The sequence below is a fragment of the Mollisia scopiformis genome, assembly GCF_001500285.1.
Source record: "Mollisia scopiformis unplaced genomic scaffold LY89scaffold_3, whole genome shotgun sequence".
Classification (NCBI taxonomy): domain Eukaryota; kingdom Fungi; phylum Ascomycota; class Leotiomycetes; order Helotiales; family Mollisiaceae; genus Mollisia; species Mollisia scopiformis.
In genome coordinates this window covers 1,306,628-1,332,959 of record NW_017263583.1, presented here as the reverse complement: position 1 = coordinate 1,332,959, position 26,332 = coordinate 1,306,628, and the positions used below count along the sequence as shown (strand labels likewise).

General features: G+C 47.5%; 10 protein-coding genes across 10 annotated transcripts; 5 read left to right on the top strand and 5 right to left on the bottom strand.

Annotated features, from left to right (window-relative positions):
- Positions 1–168: 168 nt before the first annotated feature.
- LY89DRAFT_680824 (NAD(P)-binding protein) lies at positions 169–1,086 on the top strand. Its single transcript, XM_018214147.1, has 3 exons — positions 169–460; positions 511–787; positions 845–1,086. Exons 1-3 carry the CDS (start codon positions 223–225, stop codon positions 1,023–1,025), a joined length of 696 nt encoding a protein of 231 aa, XP_018077061.1. The 5' UTR covers positions 169–222; the 3' UTR covers positions 1,026–1,086.
- A 3,070-nt stretch (positions 1,087–4,156) lies between these two features.
- LY89DRAFT_728824 (uncharacterized protein) lies at positions 4,157–6,284 on the top strand (the record flags this gene model as incomplete). The annotated part of the gene is made up of 2 exons (XM_018219309.1): positions 4,157–5,513; positions 5,563–6,284. The coding sequence occupies 2 exons, from the start codon at positions 4,157–4,159 to the stop codon at positions 6,282–6,284; spliced, it is 2,079 nt and encodes a 692-aa protein (XP_018077060.1).
- Positions 6,285–7,215: 931 nt separating this feature from the next.
- Positions 7,216–7,893, bottom strand: LY89DRAFT_664501 (ribosomal biogenesis regulatory protein; the record flags this gene model as incomplete). Its single annotated transcript, XM_018212777.1, has 2 exons — positions 7,216–7,545; positions 7,618–7,893. The coding sequence occupies 2 exons, from the start codon at positions 7,891–7,893 to the stop codon at positions 7,216–7,218; spliced, it is 606 nt and encodes a 201-aa protein (XP_018077059.1).
- A 154-nt stretch (positions 7,894–8,047) lies between these two features.
- On the top strand, positions 8,048–9,840 carry LY89DRAFT_680820 (mitochondrial ribosomal protein). Its single transcript, XM_018214146.1, has 2 exons — positions 8,048–8,752; positions 8,806–9,840. Exons 1-2 carry the CDS (start codon positions 8,101–8,103, stop codon positions 9,600–9,602), a joined length of 1,449 nt encoding a protein of 482 aa, XP_018077058.1. The 5' UTR covers positions 8,048–8,100; the 3' UTR covers positions 9,603–9,840.
- Positions 9,841–11,026: 1,186 nt separating this feature from the next.
- On the top strand, positions 11,027–12,639 carry LY89DRAFT_777755 (uncharacterized protein; the record flags this gene model as incomplete). The annotated part of the gene is made up of 3 exons (XM_018222162.1): positions 11,027–11,080; positions 11,140–12,298; positions 12,358–12,639. The coding sequence occupies exons 2-3, from the start codon at positions 11,150–11,152 to the stop codon at positions 12,637–12,639; spliced, it is 1,431 nt and encodes a 476-aa protein (XP_018077057.1). The 5' UTR covers positions 11,027–11,080; positions 11,140–11,149.
- Positions 12,640–13,987: 1,348 nt separating this feature from the next.
- LY89DRAFT_763175 (uncharacterized protein) lies at positions 13,988–15,350 on the top strand (the record flags this gene model as incomplete). The annotated part of the gene is made up of 2 exons (XM_018221589.1): positions 13,988–15,067; positions 15,117–15,350. Exons 1-2 carry the CDS (start codon positions 14,048–14,050, stop codon positions 15,348–15,350), a joined length of 1,254 nt encoding a protein of 417 aa, XP_018077056.1. The 5' UTR covers positions 13,988–14,047.
- Positions 15,351–15,703: 353 nt separating this feature from the next.
- LY89DRAFT_680818 (uncharacterized protein) lies at positions 15,704–17,761 on the bottom strand. The gene is made up of 2 exons (XM_018214145.1): positions 17,399–17,761; positions 15,704–17,343 (listed from the first exon to the last, which is right to left on the bottom strand). The coding sequence occupies exons 1-2, from the start codon at positions 17,664–17,666 to the stop codon at positions 15,749–15,751; spliced, it is 1,863 nt and encodes a 620-aa protein (XP_018077055.1). The 5' UTR covers positions 17,667–17,761; the 3' UTR covers positions 15,704–15,748.
- Positions 17,762–18,775: 1,014 nt separating this feature from the next.
- Positions 18,776–20,281, bottom strand: LY89DRAFT_680816 (uncharacterized protein). Its single transcript, XM_018214144.1, has 4 exons — positions 20,117–20,281; positions 19,814–19,967; positions 19,238–19,761; positions 18,776–19,187 (listed from the first exon to the last, which is right to left on the bottom strand). Exons 2-4 carry the CDS (start codon positions 19,815–19,817, stop codon positions 18,861–18,863), a joined length of 855 nt encoding a protein of 284 aa, XP_018077054.1. The 5' UTR covers positions 19,818–19,967; positions 20,117–20,281; the 3' UTR covers positions 18,776–18,860.
- Positions 20,282–20,721: 440 nt separating this feature from the next.
- On the bottom strand, positions 20,722–24,923 carry LY89DRAFT_308024 (uncharacterized protein). The gene is made up of 4 exons (XM_018206612.1): positions 24,568–24,923; positions 22,465–24,497; positions 22,218–22,415; positions 20,722–22,116 (listed from the first exon to the last, which is right to left on the bottom strand). Exons 1-4 carry the CDS (start codon positions 24,750–24,752, stop codon positions 20,816–20,818), a joined length of 3,717 nt encoding a protein of 1,238 aa, XP_018077053.1. The 5' UTR covers positions 24,753–24,923; the 3' UTR covers positions 20,722–20,815.
- Positions 24,924–25,027: 104 nt separating this feature from the next.
- LY89DRAFT_680814 (uncharacterized protein) lies at positions 25,028–26,144 on the bottom strand. The gene is made up of 2 exons (XM_018214143.1): positions 25,951–26,144; positions 25,028–25,897 (listed from the first exon to the last, which is right to left on the bottom strand). The coding sequence occupies exons 1-2, from the start codon at positions 26,029–26,031 to the stop codon at positions 25,433–25,435; spliced, it is 546 nt and encodes a 181-aa protein (XP_018077052.1). The 5' UTR covers positions 26,032–26,144; the 3' UTR covers positions 25,028–25,432.
- Between the last annotated feature and the right edge of the window lie 188 nt (positions 26,145–26,332).

Sequence of the window (26,332 nt, the reverse complement as noted above, 5' to 3'; positions counted from 1 at the left end):
ATCAGTTTGATATTCAACTGACGGCGATGCGCGGAGTTCAGCCAATCACAAGAGGCTTGTCGTAATAGAGTCGACCTTGGATGTCTATCACTCCTCACTCAATCAAGATTTTGCTTTCAGAAAGGTATAAGTATGTTCTTCATCTCTGCTATCTTCTTTCTTTTCATTGTCTCAAATCAATTTACTCTAGTTTCTTCACCACATTTTTCTGCTCCTGAAATCATGTCGTCTAAGTTGATCCTCGTTCTCGGTGCCGGTCCTCGCGTGGGACTGAACGTCGTCAAGAAGTTCGCGGACAATGGATACAAAACCGTTGGCGTATCCAGAAATCCAGGTGAAGAGCTCTCCAAGGTCGCGGATCTGGCCTTGAGTGCCGATTTCTCGAAGCATGAGAGCATCAAGACCATTTTCGATGAAGTGAAATCTAAGGTTGGGGTTCCGAACGTGGTGGTTTATAACGGTACGTCTATCCTTGCCAGTAATTGTGATTGGTGCTGATGAAGAGGACAGGGGCTGCAAATCATGGAGCGAAAGACCCGTTCGACGTTTCTGTCGAGGATTTCATCCTGGACAGTAACATCAACATCGTCAGTGCGTATGCAGCTCTTCAGCAGGCGATCCAAGCTTTCAAGGAACTGCCAAAGGGGACGCCGAAGACGTTTATTTATACCGGGAATGGGTTGACGCATATGAACTTGCCTGCGCTCATGAATAATGGGATGGGGAAGAGGGCTGCGTTGTACTTGATTGAGAATGCTGCGCAGATTCATGGGGATCAGGGAACTCGGTAAGTTTCGACTTTATTTCCTGCTATTTGTACGCTCGTGTTTGCTGATATAAGTAGTTTCTACTACGCAGATGAGAGGGAGGCAGGTGGAGCGCCTGTGTATGGCAGAATCGATGGGCCGGCTCATGGCGAGTTTTACTATGAGCTTGCCTCGAGTGAGAAGACGGGTCCGTACGAAGCTACGTTTGTGAAAGGAAAGGGGTATTTCGATTTTGAGGGAGGGATTGGTGCGAAGTGACTCTCTGTCAATGAGCTTCAGAGATCATCACGTTTATGAATAAGAATTGATTGTTCTGTCGGCATCCTAAAAAAAACTTAAATTCCGTCAGCAATTGAGTACTTCAAAAATGTATAAGTCCTCTCCTCTTCAAGTCAAAGATTATTTTACCATCCTTGAGGCGAATGTTATACATCTAAAAAGTTCAAAGTCCGTTAGCAATTGAGTACTTTTAAAAAGCACAAGTCCTCTCCTCTTCAAAGTTAAAGATGGTAGATTAATATTTGAGGTGAATGTCATACATTAAAAGTCCAAAGTCCGTCTGCAAATAAGTACTTTAAGGAAGCATAAATCCTTTCCTTTTCAAGTCAAAGTAAAATAATCAAGTGGCAAGAAACCAACATATGATCAAGGGGGTACACTGTAATTCTTCGTCTTTCATTGTTTCGCTCCATTTCTGCTTGAGTTGCAGCAACGTGTACTAATTTGTCGTGAGTGGCAATTGCTAAGACCGAGCTCTAAATGAGAGGGCGTTCAATCCTTGGCCGGTCATGTAGGCCTTATACCTGTTGACGATAGTCCTAATTTGGGCTAGCTCGCCCTCGCCACGCTTTGGGATATAGAAACAAATAAAGATTTTCTTGTCGTAAAAAACAGAAAGAGTTGTACTTGAGCAGTAGGGCGGCCAAATAGTCGAGTCTACAAACAATCGAAATTAGATTTTTGTTTCTTGCGAAGATACTTACTCATATACTACTCGCTTGAATCTATTAATCCCCCTAGATACTCTGGCTGGTATCTAGGAATCGGTTTTACATGTTTATCTTTTGCACTCAACTCGATATGTGAGAAGATCCGATTGGCCACCAGATCCTGGGATATCAGTAAATAAACCCGGGGTGTATGCTGTATGTGAACGCCAATCAATCATGTTGGTCGAATCAGGCCAACACAGGGCAGTGATGCCTGAGATGCTCTTCCAGCCACACTTGTCCTTGAAGGATCTTCGATTTTGCACAGGATAGGGGTCTCGCTTGAGTCTTGGCACTACTTTCCAGCTCCATCAACAAAACTAGAGGCCTGACTTGATGTAGCTTCCAAAAGCTGAATGTCCTTGGCATAAACAACATATTTGCTTTGGCTGTGACTGAAGGTATGAAACCAATCCCGCTCAGCATGAAGTACAATAATTTCGCGTCAAAATTTGCTCTCAAAGCCTTGGAGAGCATGAGAAACATGATATCGACATTTAATTAAGCTTTACATAACTTAGGCATTCTGCCAAAGTGTTCTCCTCTTTTACAAACTCTATATAGTCTGAATCATGACTGATGATCCACAGACCTTTCAAGTCCAAGCAGACATGACGTTTTCGGCTGAGACACGCTGCCGGGACAGACGAAAAACCATATCACAGATGCGGATCTGCAATTTCGGGAAGTTCTGACGATCACAAGGATGTGCCTCAACTCTAAACCCGATTTAATCTACTCAGCCCGTTTCAAGGTTTCTTTTCATTAGCCCACAGAGGATAATGATCACGTGATAACCATCTTTGAAACAGGTACGAGTTCCGCATAGAATGTTTGCGTGGACTTCCCCGCTCGAAATGTGGAAAAAAGAATAGGAGGGTTCCAAAGAGGAAAAAATAACTCAGCAGATATGCCATGATTGGGCTGGTGCTTGAATCGTAAGGTTAGGTTCTTCGAACAAACAAAAGCAGGTTTACTGCTCTCTTGCACGTAACTGGTTACCGTAAGAATTGGAATATTAACAACATTGTTCCAGAACTTGTGGGATAATATAAGTGAGAAACTAGATCTTCAAGATTCTAGATAGAAATCAGTCCACCTGGTTGTTATAGGACTTGGCCTACTTATATGGTCCTCCAAACACTGGAACATTATCTCTAATTTTGACGGTAGCCCCTTTTCCTGCCAGTGAAGGAAGTGGGCTGCGTTTCAGGGATTTTCTGTTCCTGGGCTAACGAATGGGTACCATTCCTATTGTAGGCTCCTAGTCGTCGTCTCTGAATGCCGCCGTCCAGAACGAGGTGAGGAGGAGAAGGTCCAAGCAGGGGCATGCACATCATTAGGGCAGATAGGTAGCAACCACCACCACCACCACCGCCGCCAAAGTGAATGATGGAACATCCGGATCTCGCCTTGAACCCCTCCATCACTCCTCTGTCATCACCGCCCAATACCAGAGCCCCCTCCTTCCCTCCTCTTCCATTATCCATAGTAGTTCTCTCATAGTTGCTCACTCACGCCGCAACGACTGCACACCTTCTTGTTCGCTCCCCGGTGATCGTGTCCAGCACCATCACCACTTCCGGTGCAATAAATAATACGCCACACGGATGCGTGCATGTGACTAGATATTCGAGCATTGGCAGAGGTTTTAGCATTCTCGCCGAGTCCGGGAGTGGAGGAGGAGGTTGATTTAGAATTGCAACAAACTGGCAGTCGGGGGCATTTTCCACTGACTCTCGCCGTCGCTGCACCTGCATCCCGACCATAAGCACACAAATTCCCCTCCTACAGGACTGTATTCTCCTATTATTATTATTATTCATCATCTCTCCAAGTCCCGTCCCCAATCATACATCCTCTGTCCGGGTCCTAGGAACGACGACCGACGGGTGCCTCTCTCAGGTACGAACGTCTCCATGCGCTTAACCACCCCCCGGTCGCTCTCGACAATCTGCATTAGGCCTAATCTGCTTGACATTCCATACAAGAATTGCAGTACGCAACGCAACCCGTTTCATCGCTGCTCCTCCGACCATTCACTGTCACTGCTGGAATGGTCGCCGCATTGCAGCGGACGCAGACGCACAGCTTGTCCTGGGACCTTTTAACTTCCATCTGATCCAGAGCCCACACCGTCGTCGGCGATTCTTGATCGAAACACTCAACCCATCGTGCTCACCTTGCGACGGATCCGAGGGTAGGCGAACGAAAGCATTGTCTCTCCACCAGGACACCCTCGCACACCCCATTTATCGAGGCAAAGCAGTGCTTTTCTGTCTTTGGAATTGTGACACAATCCAGGTACGCAGAGGCTGTGCACTCGAGACATCAGCGATCCTGCAACCTGCGGCAGCCGCTTACAATCGAAAAAAAGGGCCAAACTGCCATCAACAGGGGATGGCTTCACGAAAGGTCCCCCAGCCGCTGACGCTGCCCAACCCAACCATCGTCAGTAATGAGCACGAATTTATCGACAATCCCAAATCTCCTCTGAGCCCTAAGTCTCCGAGATCACCCAGGTCCCCTTTCAGATTCAACTCGAAGAAGTCACAAAGTGACTTTCCGTCCATCGAAGCGGCCGAATCGCAACAAATCCCAAACTTTTCTGCATCTCAGACGAGTCCCTCCTTTTCCACACTACAACAGAATACGGGCACACAAGAGAAGGAAAAGGAACGCCCTTCCCGGAGTGGGTTCTTCTCCAACTATAAGGCCTCGAAAAGTTCGAGTCGTCTGCAGGACAAAGACGCTGCTGCTGCCAAACAGGAGGAGAGTATGTCGAGAGACACAGACCACCCTGCTATGTCCGGAAAAGTTTCAACAAAGGAAACTGCGAGAACTGGTACGACTTCTACCGTTTCGTCTCTTTGTCTTCCTGAACTTACCTCTGATGTGCCACTAGACAGCAATCTGGACAAGTCAGTCACTCGAAGGCCAGTTGGTGGGCCCGCGAGATCAGACGCCTCACTCGATTCAACTGGGGAGTTTACCGCCGGTCAACAGCAAGCCACTAATACGGTTACGAAGAAGGGCAAACCAAAGCCTTTCAGCATACTCTCTCGCACAAGATCAATCCGCGACGGAGAGAGTCCTCGTGAACCATCGCCCAAGAGTAGTATTGCCGAGCCTGAACCCACGTACTCGCCGGAGACTTCTCTGAAAACCGCACCACTTCCAATAGATCACGACCGCTCTTTCAGACACATGATGAACTCCTCAATTCGACAGAGATCCGAGGATCGACAACCTACAATGCCTCGAGATAGGTCGCAAGAGAAAGGTCCGAAGGAGGGCAGCAAGCTCAAAGGCTCGAGAGACAACAGCAGATCGCAGACAACGAGGGAGCCAAATCCAAACAAGAGATCCGATACCTCCTTCTCGAATTCGTTCAAAGAAAGCAGTGGACATGCGTTCCTAAGTAACCTGAAGACATCCGCGACTAAGGGTGCGGGAGCATTGAGCAAGGGTCTGTTTGGAAAGGGCAGAACGAACAGCACAAATGAGAAGGAGCCTGTGATTGACGATGAGCACTACCAGCTAAAGGTTCTGAATCTACCACTTGTTGAACAGACGCGCAAGACAAGGATCTCAAAGAAATTGGAGGAGTCGCGTGATAAGACAGAGTTCTGGATGCCCGCTTTTCCATGGAGAGCTATCGACTACTTGAACTACAAGGGTAGCGATGTTGAGGGTCTTTACAGAGTTCCGGGTAGTACACCTGAAATTAAGAAGTGGCAAAGAAAGTTTGATGAAGGTGAATTGGAATTTTTGGTTTTGGTCGTAGCTTTGCTAACACTTTGTAGAATATGATGTCGACCTGTTCGAACAAAGCGATCTCTACGATATCAACATCATTGGCTCTATGCTAAAGGCTTGGCTTCGCGAACTTCAAGACGAACTTCTGCCCAAAGCTGTTCAAGATCGTATCTCTCGGGAATGTGCCGGCGCGGAAGAGGTCCCGCAGATGCTCATCGACGAACTTTCTAACCTGTCACCTTTCAACTACTATCTGCTCTTCGCCATAACGTGCCACCTCTCATTACTGCTTGCCCACTCCGACAAGAACAAGATGGACTACCGAAACTTATGCATTTGCTTCCAGCCTTGCATGAAGATCGATGCTTTCTGCTTCAAATTCCTCGTTTGCAATTGGAGAGAATGTTGGAAAGGTTGCAAGAACGAGGCTCAATATATTGAGCAAGAGTATATGCTGTTCAACCAGGTTGACATGATGGTTCCTCCATCAAGCGCTGAAGGTCGTAGCAGCACCGCAGTCGAGAGCCATGATGAGCGTAACGTCTCGTCCTCTGATAGTAGCAAGCCTAGCAGCATCGACAACTCGAACCAAAAGGCAGGCGGTGCCCAGCACAAGAAACTCCCCTTGAGTCAGACATCGAACGCTTCCGTCAGCACTACCTTGACCGTTGTTGAGGAACGATCTCGGTCTCGATCTCAGACTAGAACAAGTTCATCAGACATGCGTCCACTCAGTCCTATAAAGCCACTGAGCCCGCTTGGCTTCTGAGCACCATAGGGTCTGCCTTTCGGCTAAAGCTGTTGATTCGAATTGGACCTTGTATCAAAACATGGCATTCCAAACTTTTTCCTTAAGACGACCTCCAGACGGAAGCAATGAGATACAAGCCACATCGAAAGGAGGTACGAAATCGCGAGCAATATTCATGACTGGGCAACGAATTTCCTTCAAAGTTCTTTTCTCGACAGCTCGCACTTCTTCAATTGGTACGACTGGTCAGCATCTTGATGGAAGCGTTTCACTTCGCATGCTTGTTGTTTATTACGATTCTTCTTTTCCTCTCTATCACGTTCATACGATCGAGTTTGTGTTGAATACCCCAGCGTTGCACATGGAGGACTTTTTGTGATTTTACTTTTCTTCCCGTCTTTCCAAGTTCATCGGATGCATTTGAGGGCCACGCTTCGCGAGCATAGGAGGCGGTCTTCATCATGATGGGTGTAATGAGTTTCGTAACACACGTGGCTGAGCATGGGGTGGAAGGAGTGTTGGTCTAAGCCCTTGGATGGAGCAACTATGTGCTTGTGATCCGAGGGGTGTGAGTTGAAACAGAGGGCCCCAGATGGCCCTTTTGTAAGATTAGTGAAGAGATGAGGAGTGCATGATGGTGCATGTCGAGACGAAAACTGGAGTTGTGGCAGAGCAGACGGATGGAAAAAAAGATGTAGACAGATAGCAATGCATCCCGTCCTAGAGTCTATTGACAAGTCTGCATTTTGTGAGGTTTACTGCAATGTCATACATATCCCGCAAGTAGGATCTCAAGACCACATTCAGACCTTTTCCGTACCGTCCAAGACGCCATTTAGCCCGAAGGTGAAGCCCACCAACGCCTTCAATGCAAAGGATATGTCCCAAGCAGCAATTCCTCACTGTACCACCATGGATTCAGAGCACCCATCAACACCTTCTCACACACCTAACCTCTCCCCCCATGATTCTTCTTCTGCTTCCTCTCATTCGCCCTCTGCAACCTCTCATTCCGCCTAACCTTCTCCTTCCTCTCCCTCCGCCCATCCCCCTGCACCTGCGCGCCCTCCTTCCGCTCCCTCTCCTTCTTCTCATCCACCTCCACTATCCACGCCTCGTCCGCCTTCTTGTTGATGCCCTTGTATCCCCATTTCGGCACCCACTCGCCGGTCGCGTCGTCGTAGACCATTTTCTTCTTCGCTTCCGCGCTCTTGGATTTTATGCCTTTCTTTGCGGCGAATTTTTCCCAGGTTGTTTGGGCTTTGGGGGGTGGTAGGGGCTAGGGGGAGGAGGAGGAGGGTTAGTTAAAAGAAAGAGGAGGGGGGGAGGGAGGGAAGGGAAGGGAAGGTACCTTTTCTCGGGGTAAACGGGTTTCGATGCCGGGGAGGGAGAGGAGGACGCCGTTGGGTGTGTTGGTTATTGGACAGGTGCTCAGTAATTGGTTTAGCAATGCCTGAGCGCCATCTCTTGCTGTGGCCGCGAGGTCGTCGTTGAGGTTCTCTGGGCTGGTGAGGAGTAACGGATTGGGGTCTGAGGCGAGGAGGAGGCCGAGGTCGAAGGTATAGGGTGTTGCTTTGTTGACGACGACGGGGAGCCGTGAGGGGCCTTTGGGTTCCGAGTCTGCCATTGTAATTGAGTGTGTTGGTGGTTAGATGCAGAATTCGAAGAAAAGTTGCGATAATGGCGATAAACTTTTTGGAGAGCTGCTTTAGGCGGCCGCGTTTTAGCGTGGCTTTTTGAATTGAGCTAAATATTTTGAGAGTAGGACGACATTGTAGCAAGTGAAGCTCTTTAACGCTTCGTTTGATTGAGGGCCGCTCTCAATTGCAACACGATGGCGTCGTCAAATTGCTGGAGATGTCTCTCGAGACCTGCTAATGCCTCCCTCTTACCCCTTTCTCGACCCTCCTTTTCGACGACTGCGTTCGTGGCAGCAGCGCCGAAAGCTAGTACTAAAGCTCCAGCCAGGGCGAAAGGAGAGAAGACGTTGAGGATCAAGAAGAAAGCTTTTGTGAAAACGGGCAAACCCCCTGCGCCAGGAGAGCGGAAGGCGATGCGGAAGAGGATTGTGCTGAGCAATACGAATGCGTTGGAAGTGGCTGGGATGAAGGACCTTGATGCGGAGATGGTGGACTCGATGGTTAGGGGGGAGGATGCTGTGCTTGATGGGGCGCTGCAGAGTAAGGGTGAGACACATGAGGATGTTGTGGGAAAGGTTGTGGGGTTGAAGGGGGAGACTGTTGATAGTTTGAGGGCTGTGGAAGCTTTTAAGACGACGCAAGGTTGGGGACTTTTTAGACGTCCGGGACTGTTGATTAGAGAGGAGAGTGTGGAGCTCTGTAGGAGAATGACCGATGCCGCGGCAAACAAGAAGGCGTTGAGGTTGGTGATTGATGGGGAGAAGGGTTCGGGGAAGAGCTTGATGCTTTTGCAAGCCATGGCCACTGCATTCGTAAAGGAGTGGGTAGTGTTGAATATCCCTGAAGGTATGTTGCTGGCAGGATCAATTATGAGGAGTGAGGACTGATGAATGCTATAGCCCAAGAACTCACCAACGCTGTCAACGACTACACTCCTGTCGACGGGACAAAGCCAACTCTCTGGTCACAAAACACATATACAGCCAATTGGCTCGGACAAATTGGCAAAGCCAACAATGCAGTTTTACAAAACACCACAATGCGCAAAGAATATAAATTGCCCATACCGGTCCAATCTAACATCTCACTCGCCCGTCTCTGCGAGCTCGGAGCCAGAGATCCCGATGTTGCCTGGCCCATTTTCCAAGCTTTCTGGTCGGAGATCACAAATCCTGGACGACGACCTGTTCTCATATGCCTCGATAGCTTGAGTAACATCATGCAAACTAGTTCGTATCGCGCTCCAGACTATTCCCTTATCCACTCTCACGACCTAGCTATTGTTCGCCATTTCGTCAATCTCTTGTCTAGACCAACATCCGGACTTCCAAACGGAGGAGCGATCATCGCTGCAACAAGTCGAAGCCATGCCCCCATTTCAAAGTCCATGGAACTTGCTATCAAGCAATCTGAAGAGAAAGCAGCACAACTCCGAGGTTGGCCCGGAAAGGTCACACAGAGAGATCCGTTTGAGAAATCGTATGACGAGAGGGCCGATAAGGCGTTGCAGAACGTAGAGGTCATGAGGCTGAAGGGCTTGAGTAAGGTGGAGGCGAGAGGCTTGATGGAGTATTGGGCTCAGAGCGGCGTGTTGAGGAGTAGGGTTGATGAAGAAACCGTTGCGCAAAAGTGGGCTCTAGCCGGCAATGGAATCGTGGGAGAGATTCAGAGGGGAGCTTTGTGGATGCGGATATAGACGCGTGTATGAGATGGAAGGGACGGAAAATAGAGGACAATGTATTGTATTGTAAGTCTAAAAGATGTGTGAGATAGATATGTTGATAGGTAAACATTGCACAGAAAACTGTATGCGGACGACTTCACCTCCTTTCCTCGCTTAACCTCATTTCTCGCTTACCACCGAAGACCAAAAAATAACAAAAACATAAGCCCCGGAAAAATACAACAAAAAAGATTTCATAGAGAATAAGAACAAAACGCCCGGGCACACAGCACCGTAGTAGCTGTGTGCCCGGGCGCCCAAGCGCGGAGCTTGTTCGCGGTGGCGGAGGGAATGGCGTGTTAACTATTCGATTGTTGTCGTTAGATAGCAACCCGGTGAGATTGATGTCACTGTGTGGGCCTTCTAAGCTGCCTCCCACACCACCGGGCTGGTGGCAGGAAAATGCTTACTTGGATCTATATGTGGGAGTTGGGGCGAGGCTACGAAGCTAGTTGGAAGAAGCTAGTCGCGGATTCACTTTTATCCTACATGAACACTTGCGAGGCGCAACTTTCGATGCGCTAAGTTTGATTATACGCGAGATTTGTATGATTTTGTTGCATGTCGCAATACGACGGTTTTCGGAAAGTTTGGATTCATTTAACGTTTTTGTTTCTCATTGTTCTGGGACGACTTGGATTTTCCGCTGCCTTTTCGCTATCACCTCTTGAACTGAAGGCGTGGCATCTTACTTTGCATGTCTAGCTTTTGTGTAAACTCTGAAGCTATTCCTAGATCTTTACTGAGTGTTCTTTCCTCATTTGACGTGCAGTGATGCTTTGAGTTTGAGTTTGGAAGTGGTCGTGCCTTCTTGTTGACTTTGGGATTTGGAATATTTGGGAATTGTAGATGCCAGAGGAGCCAAGACTCGGCTGAGATCTCAGCGACTTGTCCGTGGGGGCTTAGGGTGAGTTTGGGATTGATCTGTAGGGAACGAAACATCGAATCCTTGGTTGCCTTGCACTTTTCTCTTCATCTGAAAAGCGTTGGATCGGTTGAGCTACAGATCTCAGCTGAGCTAGGTAAATTACGGTTATCGATGTATGATTATTATAACATCCTTTTATTCGATGTTGGATTTCAGTGAGGACGATTTTTATTTTCAGGCTTCAGTTGCTTTGAGAGAACGATACTGACTCAGTGATGGAAGAAGCACTCTGCGTCTTAGCAAGGCACATTGCTAAATAGAATGTTACAGATGAAAATGAGAGATACTTGTTGATAGTAATACAATACAGCATCTCGAAAAACGATAAATACATCTGTCCAAGAGAAGCTTACCCAGGTACATAAAGGTGGTAGGGGTCACTTAGAAGCACGTGATACCGCAGATCAAACGCGACAACCTGAACGCGCCAACGCGCATATGCCAACTTCAGCCCGTTCCTTGGTCACCATCTAAACCCTCGACTCAACGTTGCCTAACATGTCAGAAAATCAGACGCCTGTCGGTTAGTACTTAGTGTGCCTCCTAGACGTCTCGTCAATGTTAATTAACAGCTGCTCCAAGTGATGTTTTCATGGCGGGTGCCGAAGTTCCCTCGCTCTCCCTCACGGGCGATGAATCCGATGAGTCTTCGGTCGACGAGGACGAGAACATGTCATCCGAGAACGACTATAACTCTTGTGAGGGTGAAGAAGACACTGAAATGGCGAATGCTGAACCTAACCCGCATTCCGAAGAAGTCGAAGTGTCTAATCGATTTAAAGAGCTTGGCGAGGCTGTCATCCTGGCATTTCCAAATACCGTCGAATATGAGGACGATGAAACCAAAGACATCTTTGACGACGGCTTGGACGATGACGACGATTCCTCATCAGATAGCGATGTTAGCACGATATACGAAGAACTGAGCGAGCCTGATGCAATGGTTCAAGTTGTGAAAATTCCTGCGTCTTCTCTATTGCAAGATGACGATGAAGATGAACATGATGACGACGACGAAGAAAGGTTGGCGAGCAATGTTCCCGATGATATATACGAGACCGAACAAGATTGGACCGAGGGAGAGACTGAGGAGTCCACCTCCAACGCTGGCATAGTTCAGCCAGAAACCTCCACAGCACCTTTGAATCGCGTATTGCTGTTCGCTGATATCGAAAACCACCGCTACAATGAACTGAGCAGAGAAAAGTTAATCGAAAATGTCAATACTTGGAAGTGGTCAGTATTGGAATTGGAGGAGATGAAGAAGCGCATCGAACAGCAACTAATAGCGGCCGAAGCAAAAGTTGAAGAGGCAATAGTTGATATGAACGAGAAAGAGGAAGAATTTTCTTCAATACTAACAAAATCTGGCATCTCTCAAGAACTCTACAAGGCTTACGAAGCTTTCTGCACTTCTTTGGATCCAGAGTTCGGACAGCGAGGAGGATTCTCCATTACTTGCTCGTCTAACCACGGAAATTGCTACACCAAATACGATCCGGAATTTGCCCTTTTTAAAGAGCACATTGAAACTCCTTACGATCATTACAACTTTCGATGTGGAGCCTCAGTGTTCAAGCACAATGCGCGATCTCACACAAGTGGCGGCATAATCATATGTGATGAACCTACCGCTACGTGTAAAAAATTGCACGATCCGGGAGAATACGTTGTGGAGTTCTGGCCCATCAAATGTCCTGAGCCTGTAACGGGCATTGAGTCAACCTGGGGCGAGCAATATGTAAGCTTCAACACTTCCCATGCACATACCTTTGACTCACAGACGCTTTTCTTCCTCAGCCTGAGCTTTACAGTCTTGCCAATGCTGCTGTTCGTGCAGGCTCCGAAGCCGCAATGGACATGCTCGTATGCCTACCAGATATGAATGCTACATTTAATGGAGGCTGGATGTTTGACTACACGTACGAGGATTCACTGAAAGATTCTCCAATCATCGGGAAGCGGTGGAGGTTCAGAAGTGTGCACAAAATCGACAGACCCTGCTCTACGAAGGAGAAATGCCAAAGACTGGAATTAGCTTTGAGGCCCGAGAATGTCCGTCCAACTGAAGGAACACTCTGAAGCTGCGAGCAAGTGATTGGGTGGTATCCGGCCAGTAATGCATCATCGGTAGGCGGACTTTGTTTAGTCGCTACGAAGAATACTAGGCATTTTTTGGTTCATAATATTTGCTTGCTGCAATAGATGTCATCCAAGACATACGATTTCATGGTGTAAGGATAGATTTTTGTCTGCCAATATGATATTCAAGTCACTTGAACACAATGGTGACGTATGCGAGCTCACAAGACACCTCAAGTGTGGCCTTGAATAGAACGAGTTGTTCTGATTCGATCAAGTGTTTAAACTCGTTGCCAAGGTTAAGTGATCGAGCCGGCTATCTCTGGACTGTTAACATTAATTTGCTTTATTCGAACACATACTACTGGCTTTCAGACTTGTAACAAAGCTGTGATCTAAGATCTGGCCAACTGTCTTCCTCGGTTGGTTTCATGCCTTCGAAGACGCTCTTCATAGAACGACTACTTGAGTAGAACGAGGGGCATCCGATCATCTTCGGCTCCGCTCGCTTAGCACTAGCCTACCCCTTTCCACAACTCCTGGCCCGCAATTCGAACATCACCAATTCCACTACGACCAATGACCTAGTCGGCTTACGGATTCTCCGTCTCGATATGCAGTACTGCTCATTAGTTACGATGCCTTAACTAATTGAGTGATGTGCTGAAAGAAAATCGAATAGATTTCGTCCACATTGAAGCCCAAAGAGAGAGTGGGGTCCTTTTTTTGAGGACTTATAGGCACTGGGTGTGAAGAACACACGTAGTTTACATGCTTCTGTCAATTTCCTTAAGCTGTGAAGTATGTGATTGTCGAAAGATACACTCAAGAATCGATTCAGATCTCTGCTTGTGGGAACAGGCAAGGGATGTTCCGGAATGTCCTAACGCCAAAGACTACAAATTGCTTCCAAATCATTTGCTGTTCTTTTTGCTTTCAACAAGGAGAAGTCCCAAGTTCATTAGAATACTGGAACAGTGGATTCCGATTCTTCCTTCCCTGCCACAGCTTCCATGTCTCCAACTTCATTCACAGGTACAAAGCTGCCAATCTCGCTTTGCCTTCACCTCATGCCACCTCTTCTTCAATACTGTCCCAGTCTCTCAAAAAGATCATTACATTGAGCCTGAGTTTCTTTCATGACATGAAGGTTTCGGACATTCTTCTTTACAACCCATTTTTCAAGATCTTGGACAACGCAAAGTCTTCAAGGATATCGGAGAGGTTTCCTCAAGTACCCTTCGGTCTCTTTGACCTCAATCTCATCCTCATATCTTAAGACTTACACATTCACATTTCCCCCAAGACTATCAGCGGACAACAGTTCATTCTGGTAACTAAACTTCAGACTTCGGAGAACATATTCAAGCTGATTTGTGGACAGCCTCAATACCAGATTATCTCAAGTATGGCGAGCTTCACACCTATCAACGATGAGTTTGAACAGGCGCGAATCAGAGCTGAAGCTGATCTCTCCACATCTAAGCAAAGCTCCAAGTTTACTCCGACCCTCGAGATTTCAGATTCGGAAGGGGACGAATCCGACCTCGAAGATGAAACTGAATTTTCTAAGGACGAGCAGCTTATGGATATACTCAATGATAGTCTCGACGAGAGTGACGAGGAAGACAGCAAGAGTAGCATGGACGAGGATTCTGAGTCTGATGAAGACTCAACGGAGATGAATCTCGATCATGAGCAGCAAAACACTACGGACGTGGCTATGGCTGAGTCCAAATTTGATGCAGAAGGTTCTAAGCTTCCTGAGGATCAAGCAGCACATCTGAAGACAAACACTCTCAACTTCGAAGAAAAGTCTTCTACTTTCATCCAAGCTCCCAAGTTGTCGTTCCATGACCTTGAGACGCAACGTCGGCAAATCCTCTGCGGATCTTCGAAGTATGTGTCTATGTACATCTCATCCGATGCCGACAAAGACTTGAAGTTCAAAGTCACAGCCCTGCACAAAAAGATCCAAGAGCTGGAAGAGGCCAAAAAGCGGATCGAGAGGGAGATCGAGACTTGCGAACACGAAATCGAAGTCGCTGGCAAACTTAAGATCAAACAACAAGTCAGCACGTTGTTGACACATAACGGACTCTCACCAGAACTGATGGCCGAATTCGATGCATTCTGCACATCTATCGAGCCCTTGTGCAACAAGAGAGCTGGAGAGTCGATCACTTGCTTCGGAGATCACAAAAACTCATACATTAAGTACGACCCGGCTCTAGAGCTTTTCAAGGAGAATGTTGAAGATGACTACAACATATGCCACTATCGCTGCGAGGCTTCGAAGATCGACGGTCCATGGGTCATTGGTGTATCTGGTGTCCCAGAGCCTAAGAAAGAGTATATCGTGGAGTTCTGGCCAATCAAGCCTCCTGTCAAACGAGGTAGAAAGGCTTCCACATGGGGAGAACTATTTGTCAGTGCTGCTCAAGCAAAGTCTTTCTTACGTAGCTAACATCTCATAGCCACTTCTTTATCAGCTTGCCTTGACTGCGGCCGGTAACGGCTCGGAAGCAGCTCTTGATATGCTCGTAGCAATTCCAGACAAAGACTCGTCTTGCAAAGGTGGATGGCTCTTCGAGTACGAGTTTGACTCGACCTTGAAGAATCATGCTATTGTTTCGAAGAGATGGAGATTCCGAGGATCTTATCTTGTTGAGAAGCCAGTGGCGGCGGATGAGAGGAAGAAAAAGTTTTGAAGCAGTTTTGGCAAATTGAGACTCGATGGAAGGGCCAGGAACAGAAGGGGAGAACATGGATCGTAGCCATGGTATGATGGGCTTCCCGATGCCGCTGGCCTGCTGTTGAGAGAATTACTTTATGGGAGGCTCGGGAACATAATGAGAACATAATCGGAACTCATTTGAGAATGGGACGGACAATGGAATAATGAAAATCGATGGGACTGCACATCTATACGATCAGGAAATCAAAATGATCTGGAAAGAGATCGAGCCGTGACTGAAGTATGCTCATCAAGTTCAAAGCTAACCCTGACATTAAAAATAGTATATTAAGCATCAAGTGGATAGCTGCCATGAAAAATAAGATCCAGAGTAAATACAAGAATGAGAGCGGCTTGCGATCCTTTCGTGCGTCAAAATGGTTGACTCTGCACATCATATAACAATTTATTGAAAGTTTCGCTCCGGAAGGTTGAGCCAAGATCGGGGTAACCAGGTCTCTGTGCACTCTCCGTCTGCTGAGCTGCCTCAAATGTCCCACCACTGACTCTTCGCTCGAGACCTCTTTCTGGAATTACCACTCGGTGCGGAACGCCGACATCGACTGGACGTCCAAATGAACCTCGACCGTCACCGGTAAATCTCCGCGGTACTCCTTGCTCGGGCATATTGAAAGTTTGAGCAGGTTCCGTAGGTCTGATGTTTGAGGTCCCGCCACCGCTATTCCGTTGGTAAGGACTTCCACTTCTTCCGTTTGCGAACCTCTGGTCACTGGGCAACTCGACAGGCGCCATACTCGTCCTTGCCGCCACTCTCCTCAGTGTCTCAACAGGACTGGCAGTCCTGTCAGCAATAGGACCACTAATGTTGCCCAGCTTCCTATCACTCCTCTTACTCGTGGACTTCCCCAGAGCGAAACCAAACTTTCCACTCCCTCCATCTCCATTCCATGCACTCTTCTCGTACCCAAAATTCGTTATGCCAAGTGAAGTTTCGAATCGAGCAGAGGCACGCTTCTCAGCGCGTTTCTTGAAGTAAATAACTCCAATTATGATAAGAACAGTCAGAATAAGGGCACCAGCAACCGACCCAACCACAATCGCAGCAGTAGAGATGCCACCAGATGTTGCTGGGTTGTTGGTGGCTGAGATAGCCCCGGCAATAATGGATGATGTGACCGAAGCTGCCCCATCTGTTGTCTGACTTGGTATGATCGACGACGAAATGGCCCCTGAAGAGCTACTAACTTCAGATGCAACTATTGGTGAAATAGGAGTGTCTTGCGCCGAAGAGGTCGGAGAGCTTTGCACAATACTCTCTGCTGTGGCTGAGAATGGCGTGATCGACGAGGGAGAAATGACACCGGCGGAAGGCTGGGTGGAGGCAGTAGAGTGTTGGAAAGTATTAATTGTCGTCGGTAGGATACTGGTTAATGGCTCTGGAATAGGTGGTAGGACGGATGTGCCAATTGGTATCCCAAAAGATGGTGGCTGGGTCTGTATTGATATTGATGGCACTGACACTGACGTGACAACCACGATTGACGTCTGGACAGATGTTTGAACTTGGATGGAAGTAACTAGTTGGTCTGATGTTTGTATTTGTGTAGAAGTGATGACTTGGGCTGAAGTCTGGACTTGTATTGAGGTTTGAGTGGAGGTTTGAGCTTCCACGGAGGTTTGAGTTTGAACGGTTGTTTTGATCTGCACAGAGGTATCGGTTTTGATTGATGTTTCGGTCTGGACTTTAGTAGAGGACTGAGATCGTTCTTTTGATGTTGAGCTGGTTTCTCGGCGAGATGTTGTCGAGGTTTTCGCCTGGGGCGCCTTTGACATGGAAGTCATGATGGTTGATTCAGCTGAACCCTCTGTAAACGTCGACCCAACTCCAAGGGTAAGAACTTTGGAAGGAGTGCTACAGCATGCATATCCGTTTCCTTCATCGCAACAGAACTCGCCAAGGGAAGGATCGCCGCATGGTAAGAGATCGACTTTCTCTTTATCATCAACTGTAGAGTTTTCATGTCAATATTTGACTCCTGACTCGAACTGACATGTACCTACTTCCTTTACAAAACGTTGGACAAGTAGGGCCGTAATTCTTGTCCAAACATGAACCTCGAGCATATCTCGGGCCACCAGTCTTCAAAACACATAGCTTGTTCGTCGAGCAGAACTCGTCAGGCGCACAACATCTACTGACTGTGTCGTTACTGAAGCATGGTAGATCATTCTCATCCTTTGATCCGTCTGGTAGGAAACATTCACCTGCGGAATCGGCGATTTTGGGTAGGGCAAATGCCACTACAATCGTGAATCTTCGAAATAACATTGAAGGTCACATGTAGAGACCGGAGAAAAGCACATTCGGGGTAGTACTCTATCATTTACGTATCCTTGATGGTTCGTAGATCACGGTTTGCGCAATACATGTGCTTGATGGCCCTTGACCGTGATCAATATAGGGATAGTTGCGACTGGCCAGCAGACAATCATTGAGGCTCTGAAGCTCCATCGGACGATACTGCTAAATGAGCTAAGAAATTTTATGTAGACTAAGCGTACAATGCACAAACTACCGGCAGTGCCCAATCGATTTCTCGCCGAGGTATGCAAATCAGGTCTGGAAACTGACAGAACTACCATCAACTTTCCGCTGTCTAGCTGAAAGCTCAGTATGCCAAGCTTTTTTCAAATTTGATTCGAGAACAAAAGCCAGGTGAGAAGATTAACTATTTGGATGTGACAAGTGATTGGTCGCTGCTCGTGTGCTTCGAAACAAAGTTCGTTCTTCCAAACAACTAATGAAACGAAAGTTTGCGAGAAACAGACTAGAAACAAAACCGAAAGAATCATATGCTCCACATAGCCGCAACAAGCGATGGAAGGCTCCAGGGTAGAAGTGAATGCAATAAAGTATCTGAACGGACATCATGTTGATTGCTACTTGAAGCTCGAGGTTCGGGTCGGTGATAGGAAATGCCCAGCGACGATCTTGCATTATCCTGCCGTCTCAGGACACTAGTACTGAGCCCAGCACAGTTTGGATAGCGTTGCAGAGACTGTGAAGCTAAGAAACTTGATGCTCCTGGCGGACATGGGTTCGTTGATGATACTCCGGTTTTGCAAAAGGCGAACTCAAGATTCGTCTGTACCGACAATTTCCCCTTGAACCCAAAGGCCTTTGAGACCATCATGTTCGAAGATGTCGATATGGTACACTCGATCTTATCCAGCCCGGCTGATAGAGAAGTCGTTGTTGTGATTAGCATTAATATGTCAGTCAGATTTCGAGAAAGGAACGAGATGAGACGATTGCTGGGAGCGAAGCAATTCCAGACCCGAGATGAATCCTTAGTGTTATCACGTGCTCTGCACCGCCCTTTCAGATATTTAGCATTGCTCAATATAGTCTGCATATTTGATATATTGTTAGAAAATATGCGGGTATGATATCTAGATACTGGTCGTAGTAATCTTCTCGAATCCGAACATAGCAAATCTCTATCACATGACCCTCCCTCTCTCAACTCCTCAAATACTCCTTAACCTTCTCTCCCCACACAACCCCTCGCTTATAAAAATGCATCTCGGGCACACTCCCTTCCTTCAACCCATCAATCGCATTCGCCAGATCCTCTCCTGAGCCCTCCTCCTTGACATCTCTCAACGGATAAAGATACGTCTTGAAATTAAAGCACAGAGCTTTGGTCTGGGGCAGACGATGAAGGAGCTGACGCTCACATCGAAGGAAGGTCGTATCGATGTTCACTTCTTCTTCGACTGCTTCTTCGCCTTCGTACAGATGAGTTCCGCTAGCTGCAAATAGCTGTTCTTTTGTGTTGATTGACCACCGCAGGATTTTTAGCTCTAGATGCAAATGATTGGCAGAAGATAACTTACGTTTGATCTCTTGACAACCTTTCCAACTTCGAGCCTATCAAAAAAACGATCCATGCTTTTCTCGAGCTTCGCCTTGTATCCCGGAACAGGGACATGGATCTCTCTCAACTTCATCCCGAATTTCTCTTTCGTGTTGAAACCAGCTGGGAAGCACGTCACGTAACCTTTCAATCGATACCCATCTCCGTCTTCGCTTGGTAACAGAAGCAGGAAATCCTCGTCAATGTTCTCACCGAGTATTTCAAAGGTACGGACTGGGTCCGAGGGCGGAGTTAGTGAAAGATGCTCATTCGTTGCGTGGTTGAGGAGCGTGGTTGGGAAAAGGGTAAATATTCTTGGATAGCGAGTCGGAAGGTAAGTGGAAATGAGGAAGACGTAGAGTTCGTTTACTGCTGGGATGACGGTGGAGTCGGCTTGGATGGCAATGGAGTGGTGTTCTTGAATTATCTGCTTTCGGAGAGTGATGCGATCTAGATAGTTCTTGTCGAACTCAAGCAGTTCCGAAAGAGAAGATGTCTCGACAGCTACGCATGCATGTCAATGGCTACAAGTCGAGGAGAAACAAGTTGATCTTACCCATTGTTAAGTGATATTTGGGCTTCAAATTCCAGATCTTCAGCGGTTCGGTCACTTCCCAGTTGAAGTCTGGTAATGGAGTAATGAAGAACGGGTCCACGTCTTCATTCTTGTTATTCGTTTTGGCGTCATTTTGAAAATGTCCCACTTGGATCTGAGCATCTGTCAGTAGCAGACTTCTAGGTACTGACAGAAGATCGTGATCATCTAAGACACTCTACCTCGAAGTGAGACTTCTTGCCAGCAGATGCGAAAAAAGTTTTTGACAGTCGTAGTAATGAAGATTTTATCCACGTTTCTTACCTCATTCTTGCTTCCAGACTTAACGAAACGTAGATAAAGCACACAAGCAACATAAAACCCAAACGCCGCCACTACACCGTGAATCAATGGGTATAAACTCGTCATTATGCAAAGAAATATATGCCTAAAGTATATGAAGAATGACGGCCACAGACAATGAAGTAGATATAAAATGTAGGTAGAGTCATCCCAACTAGACCGAGACTAGGATTAATTCGCGTAGACTTTCCTACATAGGCAAAGAGTGACCAAAAATGGGGGAGCGGATCACATGATGACTCCCGAAGTTTGTTACTCAGGTAGTGTCGAGATGAGAAGGAAATGCCGAACATGAACATCTTATCATGGGCGAATGGTGAATGACGATTTCAAATTTTATAAATATCCGGAGCCAAGCCCAACATCCGAAGGGAAGCTGCACTAGCAGCTGAAAGAGAGTGATGTCACACTTCAGAAAAGTCGACAAAAGTCGTGACCTGAGAGGTACACTGTAGCTTTCGAAAAAGTTCATGCATTCCTGGTATCCTACGCCGTGACATTCATGCGCCGAAGAAGACCCACATGTATGCACAAGCTATCTCTTGAAAAACGCTTTCAACAATTCCCTATAAACACTTATGTCCAATCAGTCTAAAATGCTTCCATCGCTGTGAAAGTCAGACTTCAACCTCGCATCCATCTTCCGAACGTGTCGGCTAGTCACGCAGGCTGCGAAAAATTGTACCCAGTGATAAACTGACTGCCACTCTTTTTCTGGGGGGTTTTCTTGGCTTGGGTACTGCTCCTATAGGCCTGGGGACTCGAAAAGCTGCTTTGACTATCGCCATCCTTCTTGCTGTTCAGGGCATCGATCTGTCCCAGGAGCTCCTGTCGCGTTCTTTCTTCATCAACAGCATTGTCACTGTTTGAATCCGAATCCGAATCCGACTCCTCCGAGTCTTTCTGGGCGTCCTCGGCCCTTAAGCTTATCTTGCTTGTCATCGTAGATGCTGTACTCTTGCTCTTCGAAGGCCCTGGTTCCTCATCAGACGAGGATTCATCCGAGTCGCTTTCCTCTTCTTCTTCTTCTTCACTACCATCTTCTTCCTCCTCCTCTGGTAGCTGCAATTTCTGTGAACTAGACCTTGGATCATTGGCTCTTGCTGCATAAGAACTACTAAGGGTCGACTTGGCAGCGAGAAGACTGCTTAAGCTCACACCGACGCCAAACTTTGGCTTCGTAACGGCGCTCGATGCGGGTATTGGAAGGGAAACACTAGATGACGGAGCAGGGAGAGCTTCATACATCGAAGACGTTAGTTGCTGGTCAACCTCGTCTTGAGTATTGATGCTCATATGAGACAATGAGTCCTTACTGTTATTCCGATTTTGTTTTGTTACCACTCTGACTAAGCTCGGGTTGACACGTTGGCGAGGAGGAAATTCTGGAGGACTTGATCTGAGGACTTGAACCTCAGTCTCTTCCTGATCACTTTCCTCCGCAGCATCCACTTCGGAGTCGGACTCAGAGGACGGCGCTTTGTCGGACTTTGAAAACAAAGCATCGGCCTTTTTCGTAGAGACGGGCTCGATGTCGTCTTCATCTTCCTGGTCGTCAGAAGCATCATCGCTGCTGACTTTGGTGTCCTTATCCTCGGCCTCCTCTTCCTCTTCCTCTCCGTCTTCATCACTCTCCGATGCTGGTGAGGCAGCACGCTGGGGCTTTACAATCTCAATTGGTTCTGGATGCTGTCTGAAAACGATGGGCGAACGGCTATCACGAGGCGAACTGTTGTGGCTTTGCGTCTCATCCTCATTCTCAACCACGTCCTGATCTTCCTCAATTTCATTTCTGGAGTCTTGAGGTTCGAATTTGATCGTAGTGTTAGAGGAAAGGACTTTGGGTAGGATTGCGGCAGGATTTGGCTCTTTTGTGCCAGTGTTGTCTGCAACATCTGCTTCTGATTCGGCATCGGAAGCCGCATCTTGGACCGTAGGTTGTTCAACGGACAACGACTTGCCTACGAAAACATTAGTAAATATTTCATGTAAACCATCAAGAAAACAAAAAATCGACCCATCAGTTGCATATAGGAAGAGGTCTTGGTTTTCCTATACATACCTTTTTTCTGAAGCGCAGCCGCTCGTCCATACTTCTTAAGAGGCTGAGTTTTGACGGAAGGCTTCAGACCAGTCCCAGTAGTTGGATTCTGAGGTGAGATCTTGGTTTGCGTCATTGGCGTAGCACTTCGTTCTTTGCTTGACCGGCTCGCTTTTGGAGCAGGGATAGGCGTGCTGGACTGTCTTCCAGGAGGTAGAACTAGGCTCTATTAGTATGAGGTTCGATTTGTGCGCCTAGTTTAACTTACTGGAAGCCTTATTCGCAGGTTTCGGTGTTGCGTCCTTCTGTGGGGCTGCTTTGGGGGTTGTTGCAACCCCACCTGGTATGACTCTTCTGCCGGGTGGCAGGATAGGAGTTTCCTTCCGAGGAGCTATTGTTTCCTCATTGAAAGAGACCTTCCTATTCAGCTTAATCGGGAGAGGTAGTTGATCCTCAACGCCAACACCATTTATAGCCACATCAGAGGTTGATTTGGGATTCGCTGGTGAAGAGCTTCTCAAGGACTGAGAGGATAGGGATCGTTTCAGATTAGATTTTCGTCCACTAGGGATGAAGGCCGTCGAGGATGTTTGAGGCTTTGTTTTTGGAGGAAGAATTGGTGTCATTCTTGTTGCAGCTGGCGAGGCTGATTTAGAGTGTCGTGATCCCTCACTGCCTGATGATCCGTTGACTTTCTTCAACTCTGAATTTTTGAGCTCCTCAGCAGCCGCTTCACTTTTCTCACGTTCTGACTTCTCCTTTTTGTCTAGTAATCGTTGAGCCTCTGCTACTGCGACCTCCTTCGCACGACGCTCCTCTTCAAGCTTTTGTTCATCTGCAACACGAGTTTCTTCAGCTGCTTTCTCTTTGGCAAGCCGTTCTTCCTCTGCTTTCCTCTTGGCAAGGCGTGCATCTTGGGGTCGTTGTGTCTCCTCGGCTTCCTCCCTGGCAATCCTAGCCTCTTCACTTCGCTTTGCTTCCTCTGCCTCCTTCTTGTCCCGCTCTATTCTTTCCGCCTCTGCACGCGCAGCTTGGTCGATTAATTTTTGCTTAAGCTCTGCTTGAGCACGATTGAAAGCTTCCACCTCGTGTCGCTCATGCTCTTCACGCTGGATCCGTTCCTTCTCTGCAGTTTTGAGCTCTTCAGCTTGTCGATCCTCCGCCTCCTTCTTTCGTTGCTCTGCAGCCTCTGCAGCAGCGATTCTAGCTTTCCTGGCCTCATCTAATTGCTTCTTTTGTTGTTGTCTCTGACGCTCCTCGCTGTTCGGAGTTAAAGGTAGTTCACCAGGAGTAGTGGTAGGTTCACGGGCCGCGGACGTTCGCCGCGAAGCATTAGGTGGAGTATTGACACCGTTCTGAGTCCGGTCTGTACTAGGTCTTGGACTGTTCTTCGCCTTTGATGCCTCTCTCTTTCTCCTGAATACAGCTGATCCTTCGTCATCTGACACGATATTCTCATAGATAGAGTCCTCGTTATGTGACCGAAACGGAGTACCATTATGCTTAGGTAGTATGGGTTTAGGCGATGGTCGCTTCCGTTTGCTCGATGAATTAACCCCATTTTCGAAGTTGTTCAGCTGGTCAAGAGATAGTGGGCTTGTAGCAGCGGTTGAGACCGACCTCCCCCTCTCCGTCGCTCTCTGGATGTGATAGCTCGCGCTCTTCGCCCGGGAAACGTGTGATTGTGCTCGAGCAGATGCTTCCCGGAGAGGACTAGAATTGTCGACGTTGGAAAGAAAACTCGAGTCTTCGTTCTTTGGATTGTCGACAGCCTTTGGAGTATGAGTATCAGCTATGGGTTGCTTCTTACTTGGTAGACTGAGAACCTCCGGTGGTGGTGACGGAGATGGTGTCTCGGGGATCATGGGAAGGTCTTGTCTTACTTGGCGTGTATTGTTGAAGACCTTTTGGACTCCTAGAGCGATACTTCCTTGGGAATCTGGTATGATTTTCTCGCTAGGTGTTCGTCGACTCGCCCGAGAAGGTCCTGCAACTTCAGATTCATCTTCACGGGAGGGAAGAGGCTCGTCAGGGTCAAGATTCGAGACTCGTTGTCTCTTATTAGGCTTCCACGAGCTTGAAGCCGCATGGCTTTCTGGTCTTGCACTTGCTCCTCGTTTGCGACCTGCGGCTGGGTCAAATCGCAGAGCGGACGAAGGAGGAACTGAATCCCGTATGCTTGGGTTGGTAGAAGCTTGAACAACTCGAATTATGGAAGTCGTCGCAAACAGAGTACCCAGAACTTCACTCTGTGTAATGTCGAATCCTTCTTCGTCCTGGACTTTCTTGACGGCAAGTGGTCTGCGTGAACATGCTGTTAGTCTGCGGTGTACAAAAAGTATAAGAAGTAGAGTGTATTGGATTTACATACTCCCCATAATTAATCTCATGGATTCTTGAAGTTTCTTGACAGAATTCCCTGACCGTAACATCAGGAGACGTGACCACGCGAAAGCACCGAATCGGTGAGTCTTTGGAGTTGTGCGCATTTGGTGAAAACAGCTGAACTCGGAGTGAGTAGCCAGGAAGCAATGGAGGACCCATTGACATCGCCATCGCGCTATGATGGTTCCTTCACGGTGTTGGAAGAAAGTTCTCGACCTCGAGAGTGCGAAAAAGTTCGTCCGGAGGAGGATGAAGAAACCATCGAGCGTTGAAGTGGAGCAAATCGCGTCGAAATCGTAAAAGTGAATTGATAAAAAGCTTAACGCGACCCGCGCTCGAGTTTAAGGTTTTGGTTGTTGTTCGGCTCGGCAATAGAATGACCGACCAGATTCCGCTGAAGAGAGGCTTTTTCTAAGACATTCTCCACGAGGTGAAGGAGATTGATCGTTCTGTCTGTTGCACTTGAGTCGTGCGTTGCAGCTTTCTGTTTGTTATATCGTACTTGAAAAAGCAAATGAAGCCCGGGCTTGTGCATATGTGCTATGCCTCAACCCCAGTCTTGCGTCTACCATTGGCACGCCATTTAGGGGACTCAACCCCTGTCATCGACGATGAGATCTCTGTCTTCAGGTTGAGCATTTACTCTGATATAAAAAGTACATTATATACTCCTCATGTCATCCAACAATCCCGTCATCAACCCAAACGTCAAGACATCAGTCTTTTTTCTTGACTCAGCTCGTCGATTCCTTTGAAAAATTCACGAAGCCAACTCCACAAACGCCAAAGCCACGTTTTGCTCCTCCCAACCATCCCGTATTTATACAGATTATTTCAGCCTTCACCCGTCTTCAAATCTCCGGCAACCCGCTCCCAGCCCTCCAATTGCTGAGGCCCCACAAACACCACCTCACAAATACAGCCCCTCCAATTGCTAGTCCTAACCCCATCAAAGCCATGAATATCACGACCCATTTCCTGACCTTGAAAGCATCATCCATCTCAGCTTTCATCAGATGCCTCTGTTTCGTGTGCCAATGCCATGGCTCTTTCTCCCTCTCTTTCTCTGTCCCACTTCCGTTTCTTTGTCCACTTCTCGATCGTTCTCTCGCGTCAGGGGATTTGACATATGCATAAGGACTTTCTGGTACAGATTTGAAGACTAATGAATGCAGAAACAACTTGAGACGACCAAAGATGGTAGTGGGTGCTGGACGATTTGGCGAATGGGAATGGGTGCGGAGGTGATGATTTCGAGAGTCGACCAGGGCGAGTGAGAGAAGGAAAGAGATGAATGTTATGGGAGTGATGAATAACTTCATTCATATTAGCATTTGCGTTTGGTTTCGAAGAGAATATTGGTACTCACTCTTACAACAGCACTTTCTTTAGGAGCTTCTGCAAGAGGCGGCGAACGGACGACTGGTGGTGAACGTGTTGGTGACGACATCTTTCCTATGCTTTCCTCTGGCAATTGAATTATAGTAGATGCTGCTTGAAGCCCTAGGTCAATTGACTTCTACATTTCAAAATTATTTTGCAAAAGAATGTTGAGATATGTATTGAGCATGCGGGTGTTTCGCACACAAGGCTGTGCCGCTCGGGCTGTCGTCTCGGTTCGCTCGGAAAGGAGCTCGCCAAGAAAGGGGAACGTCATCGGAAGGCTGAGTGTGCAGGTACGCTAGTATATCCGAACTCGATGCGAATAGCATGCGAGATGATTGTCAGGGACGCCTCATAGCCTTGTTGCG